Here is a 16,051-nt window from a genome sequence, read left to right as displayed (position 1 = left end):
TAGTTCATACAGTGATATTTTTTTTAAAACTGAATATTTATTAATCATAGTTATCCTTAATATCAATAACAATTAATGGGATATGAAATTTAAATATAAAATGTTAATAAGGTTGGATCTTGCTAACTAATGGTCTAAAGTAACTTATGTTTTTAAAGTACAAGTTAAGGTTATTACAATTAGAAATTTTGTGTTGAATAAAAAAATATTTTAAATTTTAATAAATTAAATATGCGCACTCTACTATATCATTAATATATACCTTTGAGTTACATATTAGCAATAGCCAATAATATTAATAATAATTATATGTTAATGATGTTAATAATTTGAGTATAAAATGTAATATTTAATTTTAATTCTTCATCCTTGAACCAACAAACACTTTAACTTATGTATTACTCCATCCGTTTTTTATTATGAGTCGTTTTTGACTTTTCACACGTATTAAGAAATGTAATAATTATGGTATAAAAAGATAAATTATGAAATATTTTACAAAATTATCCTTCATTAATGATATTGAAAAGACAAATTAACATAATTTAAATGAGAGAGAATAATAAATATTTAAAGATATAATCTAAAAAATAACATTAATGATTCATTGATAAGAAAATTAATATAACAAATTACATACTTACTTATAATTAAACATCATTGAAATCGACACACACTTTAACTTCTTATGTATAGTAAATATATTTGGTAAAAAAAGTTAATATAAATTACATATTTATTTCTAATTAAACACTATCGAATCTGACAAACACTTTAACTTCTTAACTTCTTAAGTATATTTGGTAAGAAAAAAATTAATATAACAAAATTACATATTTATTTCTAATTAAACACTATCAAAACCAAATATTTTATTTTGTAGTTTTAAAATTAAATAGTTATTTCTATTTATACACTACATCAACTATTTTATTTGTAACTTTATCTCATACACACATGAAACAAAAAATCAACAAAAACAAGTGATATATCATCATCAATTCTTTCTTATTTATGTAACCCAAAATAAGTTATTTTTATTTAAAACCCAATAATTTTTCAATTTTTTAATCCACATAACATAATAATAATAATAATAATAATAATAATAATAATAATAATAATAATAATAATAATAAAATTCTTACATTATTCCTAGTGGTTAAATAAGTTACCATTCATCTTCCTCAAAAAGTCAAAACCAACCTCAAAACAAAAGATAAAATATGAAAACAAGTTAAACTCATTTTGATTAAATCATCACCACCTAAATCAAATCTAAATCTAAGGAAGAAAAAACAATAAAAGCCCAAAATGAATGTCCAAGTTCGCAAAAAGCCCTCTTGTCTGTGCGTCATCGTCTTCATTGCCAAAGCCCACACCACTCTCTCTAGCAGAGTTTCTCTTTCTCTCACCTCGAACACCAACAAAAACAACATCAATTCACAAAATCACCCTTCCTCTTCTTCATTCAACTTCTAGAGAGAGAAACACATAGCCCCAAATTTCACAAGCTACGTTTCCATCATGACTCACTCCTACGGATTCCATGGCTTGCATTTCCTGCCCAACGTTAGTTTCTAGGGCTAATTCGAGAGATATCCCTCTTTTTTCCAAAACCCTAGAAAGGGATTCCGAGTTGGGACTTTGTTGAATTGTGCCCTAGTTTCCAATTTCAGCGAATATTTGTATGTTCAGGTGTTTTCTCTTGGCTCAATTGCTGTTTTATTGACATTTCCTTGAAACCCTAGGATTGTACGAATTGGGGGAAATTCCGCGGGAATGGTTGCGATTAGGGTTTTGAATTTTTTGGGGAATTCTGTAGCGTTGTTTGTAGTTGATACTGTGATACTGTGATACGCATTGTGATGAAATGGAATGGCTTCGTGACTTGTTGTAGCATAGTGTGTGCGTGTTTATGTGGGATGTGGCATTGATGTGTTATTTAATGTTTCATGTTTTTATCGGGAAACTATATTTGGACGTGAATCTTTTAGTGGGGAGCTAGTGATTTGAAGCATAAACATGTGGTTGGGGTATGCGGCTTTGAATGTTTGAAGGGAATCCTTGGCGGCAACCTTTTTCATGCATGCAATAGGTTGCCAAATATGCATGATAATATGTATGGTGACTAGTACTTTACCTATTAACTACACCATGGTTTTACTCTTTTGTGATTAGTTTAGATGGCAGCTTTCAAAATTGCATGCGAGTGTGCTGGCAGTATGATTTTCTTTCCTGTGCAAATTTTTTAAGCTTTTATTTTTTTGGTGGGGTGGGGGAGAGGAGTTGCTCTTTTGCTTTCTACCTGGTCATCCTTGTTGCTTTTCCTCTAGTATGTAGGAGACTACGACTGTATGTAAGCTACCCTTTACATTAGTATGATCTCTGGTGTTGTTGTACTTCAAAAATTGGCAACCATGTTTTGTGAAATACTTCTGGGGATTTGGTGAAAAAGATGAAGCTTATGCTTGTTAAGTTTTTGAGATCACTTGTTTTTTCTACCTAGGTTACACCATCTTTTATAGTAGTATTTACTTGCGACCAATACAGTGTTTGGTACTTTGATTCATTATACGTTCTTCACATCATCTTCTGTCCGTTTTTTTTATATTGAGTGTGTAGAATCATTGACATGTTCTTTTTTATGCCGAACACATGGAAAATACGGCGTGAATATATTCATTCATGATATTTAATAATTGGTTAAGTCAGTTTATTTTATGATTAGAAATGATCTGAAACTCAATTTAAAAATTCTAGCCGTCCAAATGCAAACTGCTTAACAAATATTTTGCATTTGGACTGTAGGAAATCCAAAATCTCGGCATTGTGATTTAACAGCCTGGCATAGATATTTGAATTGTCTTTCAATTAGGGGAAACATTTTGAATTATTGATATCTGTGCGAAGTTGATTTCTGTGTTGTGTGGTTTGATTTTCAAATGATGTCAACATTTCTTATGTTTGACTCATTGTTGTCGATGGCGGTGAGCCAAAATCCCGCCATACCGGCCGCTCTGCGGCGCTGTTATGGCGGAAAACCCCACAATATTGGCCGATATTTACCATTGCGTCTGTTATTAAACTCGGCCGTTCTGGCCATTATTTCAGCACGGAACAGCAAAATCAAGAAAACCGCGTCAGGCCGTGCCGTTCCGTCACATATGGGTGACTCAGCTGGAACGAGCGCAATAATGAGATTGGATTCAGAACGACGCTGCGTCAAAGCGGCCGGAGCGGCCGCTTCAGTCATAAATGATATTACCCTTAAACTTTTAAGGATAGCAAGGTTACTTTATTGGCATTTGCAAATATGTTTTGCTCAAGACTTCTGAATTTTATTTCTAAGTATGAATGCTTCATGAATTTTGATTAATTTCTTTTAGTTTTTGTCAATTATGTGTTTATTGATATTGACTATATTAGTATCCGCGTCACTTAAATATCGGCCATTCTGCTTCCCGCTCCCATTCCGTTCCATTTTTAAAGATGGCCATGCCGTGCCGCTATCAGAGATTGGAAACGTAGGCGGCGAACCCCAAAACCGCCATGTATATCCGCCATAGCGGCCATGGCACCGCAATTTGATAACACTTTTGTCTGTTCAGAAATCCAAAATCTCAACCTCCTCGTTTTACAGCCTTACATAGATAGATATTTGAATTGTCTTTTCAATTAGGGGAAACACGTTGAATTATCATGTGTGTGAAGTTGATCTCTGTGTTGTGTGGTTTGATTTTCAAATGATGTCAACATTTCTAATATCTGGCTGTTGAAAAACTGTGTCCTTGGAATTGCTATACTATTGGATTCAGGCCTTATTCACCCCCAATTTTTTTCAAAATTGGCAGATTCTGTATTAAATGGGAAGTGAAGCTCTTAGATATTAAGGGCGGGAATGCATGAATGTAACTCCGGATCTGTTTATGTTGTAAATGCTGAGGTTGATTCCATGGGAGGTGTTGTGGATGGCGGACTTGGTATAGGTTTGAAAACCTCTCCGCGCCGAGCAGCAATTGAGAAGGCTCAAGCAGAGCTCAGGTGATGGGAAGCGGAAAACCTTTGTGTACTTGCACTTTTTTATTGTTTGTTTCGGGCATCAGTATACTCTTATGCATTAAGAATAACTCATGCTCTTTGTTAGCAGACAGGAGTACGACGTTCGTGAAGAAAGAAGAAAGGAGCTAGAATTTCTTGAAAAAGTATGGAAGTTTTGATCTTTCGCACTTTATTAAAACAATATTTCAATGCGAATGCTTATCATCCATGCCTTGTATATGCAGGGTGGGAACCCTCTGGACTTTAAGTTAGGAAATGCTGCTTCTGTTAGTGTTCAGTCTACTTCACTTACTGATCAACATCAAGAACAGTTTGTGACCAGGTTCGCTATTTTTTCCCCTTTCTTATTTTTTCTTACTTCCATAATCTTTATGGATATCTGATTTGTATGTTAGTTTTCTTAATGATGTTATATTTCTTCTTTCTTTTGCCCCATCTTCAGTGAAGCAAAAGGTAGTTTTGTATTGACTGCCTCCCCTCACGGTGACTCTGTAGACAGTAGTGCTAGACCGGGTGCTCCTTCTATTAGTGAGCCAAATACTGCTGATAACCTCTTACTTTTTGATGGTGAGAATGAATTGGCTGAAGGAGAAAAGAGATCTTTACATTCATATAAAAGAAATAATATTACTCCTTCAGAACAGTCTTCTCAAATTGGCGGGAGTCAAAATGCTAAAGAGACTGAAGACTCTGCTATATTCCGCCCATATGCACGAAGGAACAGATCAAGACCAAATCATAGTTCCCGTGGGGGTTCAAGGGACGGAAAGGGTTTGTTATCAGATACGAACAAACAAAAGGATCACAATGCACCTTCTGTTTCCAAGCCAAAGCCTACTAGTTCAAATGGCGAGAAACTTCTTAAAGATCCAACAAGAAATGATCTGCTGAATATTGAATATGTGGGTCCTCGAGCTCATCAAAAATTTAATATTAGTACTAGTGTTTCTGCAGACAAACTAATTATTACATTGAATAGAGATTTCAAAGAAGATAAATGTATTGTACCTTCTCAGGATGATACTGTACAGAACCCACTTGTCTTATCTTCTGGCAAAGCTAGTGCAGATAGAGAAATGAACCCAGGAGCTTCAGGTGAACTTGAGCTTTCACCCCGCGTAGCTGTTGGACAACCGGGAGATGATTCTTGTCCTGGTCAGACAAATGGTTTTGACAACATAGAAGTGGACAGGAAAGGTGCATCCACTGAAGACCAAAATTGCAGTGTTGCATTAGGCCTGAAGAGTTTTGATCCAGAATCCTGTAATGCTCAAACTAGTTTAGCTAGAGATGTAAATAGTGATACCAATATGTGTACTGATACAGAAGATGCTGATGCAAATGGAATTTCTTTGGAACAATCTTTGTTTGAGAAGAAACTAAATTCAAGTGGTTATGAAGCTGTAAAAGAAAGGAGTAAGACTAACATTGCTGAAAGTGCTGCTACTGTTGACAATGAACATGCTACTGGTTATGTAACTCATTCTGGTAGTGATAGTATCATAAAAAATGAAGACATCCAAATGAATAGTTCTTGCATGCAAAACAAATTGAAGGACTCGTCCAATATTAGAGGACTGCATAACAATGACAGTACTATATTGAAGGCTGATAAAAAAGAAAGTGTTGTCATGTTTGATCGTTCCAATTCTACCAAGGATGAAGGTTGTGAAAGGCTTAAAGTTTCTATGGATTTGTCAGTTTCTGCAAATCCTCAAAGTACTATGGCTGAAAAGTTTACTACTGCCGTGTCTGATTGTCAACCATGTTCACCGCACCACTTGAAGTTAGCAGACAAGGCTCATGAAGATTCTATTTTGGAAGAGGCTCGAATTATTGAGGTATTTAATTTCTCTTCCTATTTCTAGTTACTGACGTACTTGTAGATTATTTGTATTTGTTCTGTGAACTATAAATTTCGGACATCATCTGTTAAACAGGTCAAGCGGAAGAGAATTATGGAGTTATCTGCTCACACATTACCCTCACCGGTCCTCCGAAAGTCTCACTGGAATTTTGTCCTAGAGGAAATGGCATGGTTGGCAAATGATTTTGCACAGGTTTTATTTTCTAGACCTACCAGTGATTTCCTGTTGTACCCTAACCCTTATTTGTCTTTCTCATTTAACTTGAAGAATACCACCCAATTAAATTTACTTGATATCTGAGTTTCAATAAACCATTTCTCCACCAAAATGTGATTTGTAGGAGCGTCTTTGGAAGACAACTGCTGCTGCGCAACTCTGTCATCAGGCTTCTTTTACTTCTCGGCTAAGATTTGAAATGCAAAACAAGAATCTGGAGATGAAAATGTTGTCTCACACCATGGCAAAGGCTGTCATGCAGTTTTGGCATTCGGTTGAACTACTACTAGACAAGGATGTTCATGACCATAACTCTGTTGGTGGTTCAGTTGAATCTAAAATAGTTGATTCAAATGAAGCTTCTAGGGACAAGCGAAAAAATTCTGAAATGGTGCCGCTATTTTCTCTGACCTATTTTCACTTTCTGCAGTAGTTTAAGTTATAAATTTTTCTTTTTGTTGAAGTTTCAAGATGTTTGTTATAAATGCTAAATGTTGGTGATTTTTACCAGGAAACAAACAACTACTTGAAGGGACAAAATCCCCAAAAAACTGTGAAACTCAAAGTGCATTCCTATGCTTTGAGGTATTTGATAGATAGCAGGTCGCATGGGATTTCCTCTCAAGCAGAAGCACCGACAACCCCTGATAAGATATTTGATTCAGGCACTGTTGACATGTCATGGGAGGAACATCTTACAGAAGTATGGACCAAGTTACTTTATATTTAATATATATTAATTAAGCTTATTAGTCTTGTAGATTATTAACCCCCACCTCTCTCTCATCTTTATTAACCCCCACCTCTCTCTCATCTTTAAATCAAATTGTTGTTTTTGAAGTCCATAGTATATGGTTATTAGAATAGAATATTCTCAATACTAGCTGGTATATTTCTGCTATTCTTTCTTGCGTACATTCTAGAATATTCTGCCATGTGGCAGCTTTTGATCGGAGCAGTTACTTCTGCTCAAACAGTTAATTACAGGGTTGCTGGTTAGCCCCCCTGATTGCTATAGGATAACAATGGATATAAACATCCTTGTAATCAGTTTTACTCAACACAAATATAATCCCCAATTTTAGATGAGATGAATTCATATCTCATTCTGTTATGGTATCAGAGCTTAGGTTACAAATCATGGTTTAATTGATGATTTTGTGGTATACTTTTGATATTAGTTTATGATAAACACGTTTTATTTTACTTGAAATAGCTTGCTTACATGTTGTTTATTAAATTTCCAGGAAAGTCTTTTCTATAGAGTTCCTCACACTGCCATGGAAACTTACAGAAAATCCATTGAATCTCATTTTCTACAGTGTGAGGTAAAGTTATGATCATATATACTCAAGTTTTATAACCTTATGCATTTGCGGATAGTGTGGTGCTTCTTGAATGGTGTTTAAGTTTTATTTAATTATTAAAATTTTGGCACAACCATATTCTTTTATATTAAATTTTATCTAACATTTTGTTGTTCATTATTTATTTTAGAAAACTGGTAGTAGCATTCAAGAAGAAGTTGAAACATCCATATATGATACTGGAGCAGGTACTATTGGGACTATATAGATTATTTCATTTATGAGTTGCTATTCGATGAGTCTTGAATCAATTACAATTTCCCCCTTTTTAAATTTGTGTAGAGTTTGGGTGTGAAGATGTCGCATATGATGAAGATGAAGGAGAAACCAGCACTTATTATTTGCCTGGTACCTATGAAAGTAGAAGATCATTGAAGTCAGTTCAGAAGAAGCACAAAAACAGGATAAAGGCTTACACTCAAAGGGCCATTGAAATTGGAACTGATTTGCCTTATGCACACTATTCAACTGGAGCTCATCCGTCCGTACTATCTGGAAGTAGGTCTGCTAATTTAAATGTTGGTACGGTTCCAACGAGACGCCTGCGTACAGCCTCTCGACAAAGAGTTGTGAGTCCTTTTGCAGTGGTCACTGGGACAGTACAGGCTCTAGCTAAGACAGATGCTGCTTCAAGTGGAGATACAAATTCCTTTCAGGATGACCAGTATACTTTACATGTTGGATCACAGCTCCAGAAAAGTATGGAGGTGGAGTCGGTTGGAGATTTTGAAAAGCAGTTACCTTATGATTGTGGTGAAACATCGGTTAAAATAAAGAAAAAGAAGCCCAAGAATCTGGTAATTGAAATCTATATTCATATAACGAAGTCTATAGACTTCATTGAGAGGTGGCTCCTTTTTATTAATTTATTGTAGGAAACTGTATTTTCTGTGGTTTAATAACAATAACAATTATTTCTACAGGGTTCTGGATATGATCAGGGATGGCAGTTGGATTCTGTTGTTCTAAGCGAACAGGTGATTTTTTTCCTTCCAAATTTCTGTCTTGATATCTATCTACCTCTTTGGACATGATAAGCTATACTCAAGTTCTGTGTAATATATAGCATAAATATGCTTTAGTAAGGGATGTAACTGCTGAAATATTAGTTTATAATGGTTTTGGGGAAGGAGGGCAGAGCTGTTTGTTCGAGAGTTTTTTAATGTTTTATCCTGACAATGCTAGTACTAGCATATAATATAAATCTTGTTACCTTTTTTTGGTACAATAGAATGTTTCTCCCTGTCTTTATCTTGTTGGTACTTTAGAATGTTCTTATCCCAGGTCACAATTTGTGTGCCTCCGACCAATTCCAAATTCTGAATCATATGTCTGTATTGCTTAATGTTATTTGAGGAAACATATGAATATTTTACATTTTACTCTCCTTTGTGTCTTAATGTGTTTGCGATGCAGAGGGATCAGTCCAAGAAGAGATTGGATAGTCATCACTTCGAATCCAATGGAAATAGTGGTAGGCTTATTAAACTTTTATTCTTTTGAAGTTTATTTTGTTTACAATTAAATTAACATTCAATTTTCTTCATGCTTTATGTACTAACTGTTCTGTTATTAAGGTTTGTACGGGCAACACAATGTGAAGAAGCAGAAGATGACAAAGCAATCACTTGAAACTTTTGACAATATTTCTCCAATAAATAATTCTATTCCCTCCCCAGCTGCTTCACAAATGAGTAACATGTCCAATCCAAATAAATTTATTAGAATCATTAATGGACGGGATAGGGGAAGAAAAGGCAAACCACTAAAGGTAATTATGGTGCGAACTTAGGGATTGACATTCTTATTGTACAAATTTATCCTTCTGATTTTTATAATTGTTATAGAATTCTGCTGGAGGACAGCCTGGTTCTGGAAGTTCTTGGACACTATTTGAAGATCAGGTTTTTGTAGTTCATTAGAGATTAAAGATCTCAAGTTTTGTTTTATGTCCTTTCTAGATTAAATGAACTTCTATCACCACGACTCAGTAGAAACATCCTTTCTCAAATTTTGCAGGCTCTTGTTGTCCTGGTTCATGATATGGGTCCTAACTGGGAGTTTGTGAGTGATGCTGTCAACAGTACTTTACAATTCAAGGTAATAATACACAAATATGTTATGGACTTGCAACATCTTTTGGAACTGTGTTATCTTATTTATTATGTAGTTTTAAATATTCTTTTTCAGTGAAAATCTTTTTTTATTTTAAATGTTGATATTTAGAATTTCATTCATGGCGATGGGACCTACTGATCTAGGATAGAGAAACACAGAAAATGAGACAAAGGAGCTAAAATTGTTATAATGTTGGCCAGAGTAGTCAATAGCGGCGCTATCCCGCTATAGCGGAGTGGAGGACGGCCATTATGGGAAGAGCCTTAGCGGTGAAGAACAGTATAGCGTCCGCTACAGGGTAAATAGCGGGTTGGGGGGCTGAGTGGTTTCCGGACCAGAGTGGTTTCTGTCCCGCTATCCTCTTCCCCTCTAAAAAACCGAAAATATCCCTTAAATTTAAAATGTTTTAGGGATAATTTTGGGTTTTTCAATCAAATTTGAGTTGAAACTCAATCCTAACCTTCCTTCACCCACGTTTTTGCACTTAAGTTGTTCCAAAGAAAAATCACTAGTTCCTCCGTCACATCTCTCTGCACTTTGTTCTTCCTTGTTATTCCCTCTGCACTTCATATGTTAATAATTATTATTCATGTAATTTGTCTAAAAATTTCTCAAATAGCGGCCATCCTGCTATACGCTATCCCATTTTTGGGGTCGGCCGCTTCGCGCCGGTTTCCGGGATTGACTACTCTGATGTTGGCTAGGTGATTAAAATTGTTGAGAACGATGGCTCAGGGCTTAACATAATAGTAGGAGAGGGCCCGTAGAGGATCGATTCAGATTCATTTGTATTGGGAAACCAATTAGTAGCTAGTTGTAAATGGGAAACCAAGTAGTATCTAGTTATAAATGGGAAACCCTCTGTTATGCCTCTCAATTGTCTCCCTCTTTCTCTCTTTTCTCAAACTCTACTTCTAACAATTCCATTTCCTTTTCTGTTTGTTATCAATCAACCATCGCAAAAATTTGTTGTCTCTCTCTCTCTCTCTCTCTCTCTCTCTCTCTCTCTCTTCTTTATCACCTAGTTCTCATTTTCTTGGGTTTGTAACCGAAGGTACACTTTTTTGCAATATTTCCAGTGTATTTTTCGGAAACCAAAAGAATGCAAGGACCGTCACAAGATTTTGATGGACAAAAGTGCCGGTGATGGTGCTGATAGTGCTGAAGATTCAGGGTCTTCTCAGTCATACCCTTCTACACTACCTGGAATTCCAAAGGCATGAGTATTTGTTTAATCTTTTTCTGTGTTATAGCTACTCACATTACTAGATCCTCATGGTTGACCTAATCTTTTCAGATTTTAATGGTTAGATTCTTTTGTATGTTTAGCAGGGTAGTGCCAGGCAGTTGTTTCAACGTTTGCAAGGGCCAATGGAGGAGGAGACTTTGAAGGATCATTTTGATAAAATTATCACGATTGGGCAGAAGCAACGTTACCACAGGAATCAGGTTTGACAAAGAGCATTTATGTTAAGTGGATTCTAATATGCAGTGACATTTAATATTGGTTTTTATTAACTCTCTCACCTTTTTTACAACTGGTCAAGTCAGATGATTATTAGTAAGTTTAAATGACCTTAGATAACCCAAATAATGGGCAGTTGAATTTTAGTGCGGAAATGAGTAGTTAACCCAAATAATGGGCAGTTGAATTTTAGTGCGGAAATGAGTAGTTGAATAATTCAACTTGAGAGTGGTGTTTGCAGTTGTATGAATATCACTTTAAGATCATACTGTTTTTTAGCACTGTCTGAATATTCTTCTGCAAGAACTAACTATAGTTCCCATGATGTTAGAAATCTCTTCGCCTCAAGTCTTTCAATTTTTAGCTTATTTACCAAACTTTGGATTTAATAGTGCTTCCTTTCTTGAATGGTTATTCAAATACTTGGATCCTTATTGTTTAACTTCATTTTCTCTCATATCTGGTTAAACTCCTGAATGGTTCAATAAGACTGCTAGTTAAGAAGTTTGGCATTTGATCATTTTTTCCATTTTTTATTCTGTATTTGTGGCGTGATTGCCTAGCAATCCGCACACCTTGCTTTGTTGACATCATCCACCCTATGCCCTAAGCATTTGATTATTTTTGTCATTTTTATTCTGTATTTTTGCTGCATGATTGCCTAGCAAACCACTCACCTTGCTTGTTGACATTTATTATGAAACTTTACTCTGATGTTGTATGGTTTGATATGGTACATGCACTACTGATTGATGTGATTATATAGAATGAATATTATGAACTATGTGCAGGATGGTAGTTATAGAATTAAAAATATGAACAAATGTTTCAAAAAATGAATTTGAAAAGAAACTATGTTGTCCTCTTCTGTATGTAGCATAGCTAATTTGAAAATCTTTTGTTTAAATGTAGAATGATAACCAGGATTTAAAACAATTAGCAACTGTGCATAATTCTCATGTGATTGCTCTTTCCCAAGTTTGCCCGAACAACTTGAATGGAGGACTTTTGACGTAAGTTTTGTTTGATTTTGTACGTGCACACACACACACATAATGTTTGGAAAACATTTTTGATGTACGATAATGATTTGTTTGGAACAAGAATTTTAATAATGTTTGAATTCTGGTTGAAGGCCCCTTGATTTATGTGATACAAATGTAACTAGCCCGGATGTGCTATCACTTGGGTATCAAGGTTCTCATGCTGGGGGTTTAGCATTACCAAATCACAGTTCTGTACCATCAGTGCTTCCTTCTACTGGGTTAAGCTCTTCTAACCCACAGCCTTCTGGTATGGGTCTTGGCAATAACTTGTCATCACCATCTGGTCCAATGGCAGCCTCTGTTAGGTTTGTATATTTTATAATGGGATTTTATTGTGAAAGTGTATATTTGTGTTCACGCTTGTGCATAACAATCTTAGTAATGCAACTGCTGAAGACTGCATCTTTTTTACAGGGATAGCAGGTATGGAGTTCCGAGAGGCGTACCATTATCAGCAGATGAACAGCAAAGATTACAACAATATAATCATATGATATCCGGCAGAAACATGCAGCAATCTAGCATGTCGGTTCCTGGATCTCATGCAGGAAGTGATCGTGGTGTTCGCATGCTTTCTGGTGCGAATGGTATGGGCATGATGGGTGGGATTAGCAGAAGCATTGCAATGGCAAGGCCAGGTTTTCAAGGAATGACATCGTCATCTATGCTTAGTTCCGGAGGAATGCTTTCGTCTAGTATGGTGGGGATGCCAAGCCCTGTAAATATGCACCCCGGAGTTAGTGCTGGACAAGGAAACTCAATGCTGAGACCTCGTGATACTGTACATATGATGAGGGTAAGAAGTGTTACCATTTTCTCTCAGGGTAGTTTTATTGGAACCATAGTAGGAATGATGTTGGAATTTCCACTCTTGATTTAAAATTTAATATACTCACATTTTTCATCTCGTGGATTTTGATGGGCAATAGGTTTATGACTATATATTTATATAATATTCTTTTTGTTTTGTTATCATTTACAACAGTCCTATTTTTTTTCTTCTTTTAATGTTATTTCCGTTCACTTTTATTAGCCTGGCCATAATCAAGGACACCCAAGGCAAATGATGGTTCCGGAACTTCCAATGCAGGTCACCCAAGGAAACAGCCAAGGCATTCCTGCTTTTAGTGGGATGAGTTCTGCTTTTAATAGTCAGACAACCCCCCCATCTGCTCAGCAATACCCAGGACATGCCCAGCAACAGTCTCATCTCAGCAATCCCCATCCTCATCTTCAAGGTCCGAATCACACTACAAATTCACAACAAGCCTATGCAATCCGATTGGCAAAGGAAAGGCAACTGCATCAGCAGCGTTATATTCAACAGCAGCAACAGCAGCAACAGCAGCTTGCTGCAACAAATGCACCGATTCCACATGGTCAAGCACAAAGTTCCCAGGCCCAATCACAAAGTTCATCTCAGCAAGTATCTGTTTCACCTGCAACACCATCATCTCCTTTGACTCCGATGTCATCTCAGCATCAACAGCAAAAACATCATCTGCCACAACCTGGGTTCAGTAGAAATCCTGGTTCTAGTGTGACTAGTCAAGCAGTGAAGCAACGACAACGGCAGGCACAACAGAGGCAGTATCAACAGCCTGCGAGGCAGCATCCTAATCAGCCACAGCATGCACAGGCTCAACAGCAGGCTAAACTTTTGAAGGGAATGGGAAGAGGAAACATGTTGATCCATCAGAACAATTCTGTTGATCCTTCTCATATAAATGGATTATCTGTAGCTTCAGGAAGCCAACCTGTTGAGAAAGGTGATCAAATCACGCAAATGATGCAAGGTCAAACTTTATATCCTGGATCTGGTTTAGATCCAAGCCAACCACCCAAGCCACCAGGTTCTGCTCATCCTTCTAATAATTGCCAATTGCAGCAGAAGCTACATTCTGGATCAACCAGCTCTTCATTGAAGCAACATAAGCCATTGGCATCTTCTTCTGACAGTAACATACAAGTTCCAGTTTCACCGGTTATTTCAGGTCATATAGCTACACCAACACAGCCTGCTGCTGTTGCTCCCAACCATCACCAACTGCAGGTGCAATCTCAGACACAGTCTAAGCAAATTAATCAAACGCAACCAAATATTCAGACGACATTGCAACATAACTGTCAGGGGCATTCTGAGTCATTAAGCGCATCTCAACCTGATTCACTTAAAATTGATCAACAGCCTGGAAATAGTGCTTCTCAAGTCAGTACAAGCACCTCAATGTCTCAAGGTTCTATGGATTCAGCTAGTGTGTTAGCAGTTGCTCATACCGCGTCTTCTCAGTGGAAATCATCAGAACCACCATTTGGTTCCCCCATGCCCAATCCAGTTATTCAAGTGAGCTCTGTGGAGGGCACATCTGTTGGAAATGCAGCTGCAACTGAGTCATTGACTGTTAATCAAGGGCAGGACCCACGGCAGTCGTCGGCTAACTTGCCTTCTCATGCACATAATTCCGGGCCACAGTGGCAGCATCATCAGCCTTTGTCTCTTAAACAACAATCTTTGTTGCAACCAAACCTTTCTCAACAGTCGTGCCAACTACCAGAACAGCATCAGCCCCAGCAACATGAGCAGGAGCAACATTTTCCCAAAGACGTAGCTTTGCAACATCAACCTCAACAAGTTCAAAATCTACAACCAGAGCAGAGCAGTTTGCTTATCCGTCCACCTAACTCTAATGTGGAATGATGTCTTCTGATGGATAGAGCAGCTGTGAGTATGCTCAGTTCTGTCAGGACTAGAATCTGTAGGCCCGTTTGTCAGCTCTGTACAGGTATTTCTATTCTGCATAGACTTGTATAAGAAATTTTAATTTCATAAGTACTGAATTGCACACATGCTTCGTTTTTATCACGTTTTTTTCGTGAAGAAAAAATGCGACTATGTATTGCAGGTATACGAATCGTTCCTATTTGGTCTATTATCCTAATGTCTACGCATTAGATTTTGTCCCAAGTGAAAAATCTATGCTTTTTTCCACTCTTTTCTGGGTGTGTTTATATATTGTCGCATGGTAGAATAGAAATATACAGTAGAAGAAAATAGGAGAAAACTTCAATTATTTTATGGGTTTTGTGCAGATGAAGCTGATCATTCATGTGGGCTTTGGGATATGGAGACAGATATCCATTGTTTTCTGCGGGTCCTGTTAAATGATTAACAAATTTATATTGGTAGGCAGCATTGCATGCTTTATTCTTCTCTCAGAAGTCTTGTATATTACCACTGTTCTTAGAGGGATTCTTCTCCCATTTATTTTTTGGAAAGAGACGAAGATAGAGGTACATGTACAGGGTCGTCTCTTTTTTCCTTGTACTTTCACCCCTTTTTATTTTTCTTGTTCTCCCTGCCCTTTTGCAGAGGAACACTTTTTTGTTCTGTTAGATTAGATTATGTATTATTATACCCTGTTAGATGTTTGGGATAGCAATCATTTTTATGAGCAAAAGCCAATTCAAAGTTTTGTGAATACAATATTTCTGATATATGGACCAATCGATAGTGTGTTTACATGCTCAATACCCCATCTGCACCTGTGGATTGTTTTTAAATTGTAAGGAAACATTTCAGTTTCTGAAATGTGACAACCAACAAGTCCGAGCTTATTTTCCCCGAGTTCAATAAACTGTATATCCTTTAGTTCAAAATGCAGATGTCAACAAGTTGCTCCACTATTACAAGGTTTGAGATGTGAAATTGGTATGAATATTTGTTTATTTGTTTTATATTTTACAAAGCTGCATGCTGCAACTTTCTCTAATTTGTCCCCTTTCCCCCCTATCCTTGAATGGAGATGGTACTTTTGTGTTATGTTCTGATAAAATGCTTGTATATTTGTCAATAGTTTTAGTTTTCAGACAACGATATTTGTTTAAGTTTTTCTTTTAGTAACCAATTGA

The 16,051-nt window shown here is 36.6% G+C and overlaps 1 protein-coding gene across 5 annotated transcripts; it reads left to right on the top strand.

Moving 5' to 3' along the window:
- The first annotated feature begins 1,292 nt into the window (after positions 1 to 1,292).
- LOC127127755 (chromatin modification-related protein EAF1 B) lies at positions 1,293 to 15,671 on the top strand. 5 transcript variants are annotated; one of them, XM_051057026.1, is made up of 23 exons: positions 1,293 to 1,698; positions 3,855 to 4,044; positions 4,151 to 4,205; positions 4,287 to 4,384; positions 4,505 to 5,903; positions 6,003 to 6,122; positions 6,271 to 6,537; positions 6,658 to 6,849; positions 7,394 to 7,474; positions 7,644 to 7,701; positions 7,796 to 8,310; positions 8,437 to 8,490; positions 8,930 to 8,987; positions 9,091 to 9,284; positions 9,361 to 9,417; positions 9,533 to 9,613; positions 10,711 to 10,848; positions 10,964 to 11,080; positions 12,009 to 12,109; positions 12,232 to 12,447; positions 12,557 to 12,938; positions 13,176 to 14,925; positions 15,233 to 15,671. In XM_051057026.1, the coding sequence occupies exons 2-22, from the start codon at positions 3,902 to 3,904 to the stop codon at positions 14,838 to 14,840; spliced, it is 5,991 nt and encodes a 1,996-aa protein (XP_050912983.1). In that variant the 5' UTR covers positions 1,293 to 1,698; positions 3,855 to 3,901; the 3' UTR covers positions 14,841 to 14,925; positions 15,233 to 15,671. The 5 variants fall into 5 exon arrangements, with proteins under 5 accessions (XP_050912983.1, XP_050912985.1, XP_050912980.1 ...); XM_051057028.1 differs by having other exon boundaries at positions 10,961 to 11,080; positions 13,233 to 14,925; XM_051057023.1 differs by having other exon boundaries at positions 10,961 to 11,080.
- The last annotated feature ends 380 nt before the right edge of the window (positions 15,672 to 16,051 follow it).

This window comes from Lathyrus oleraceus, chromosome 3 (assembly GCF_024323335.1).
Source record: "Lathyrus oleraceus cultivar Zhongwan6 chromosome 3, CAAS_Psat_ZW6_1.0, whole genome shotgun sequence".
NCBI classification, from domain to species: Eukaryota; Viridiplantae; Streptophyta; class Magnoliopsida; order Fabales; family Fabaceae; genus Lathyrus; species Lathyrus oleraceus.
Note: the sequence above shows the minus strand (reverse complement) of the source record. Positions and strands in the feature narration are given on the sequence as shown.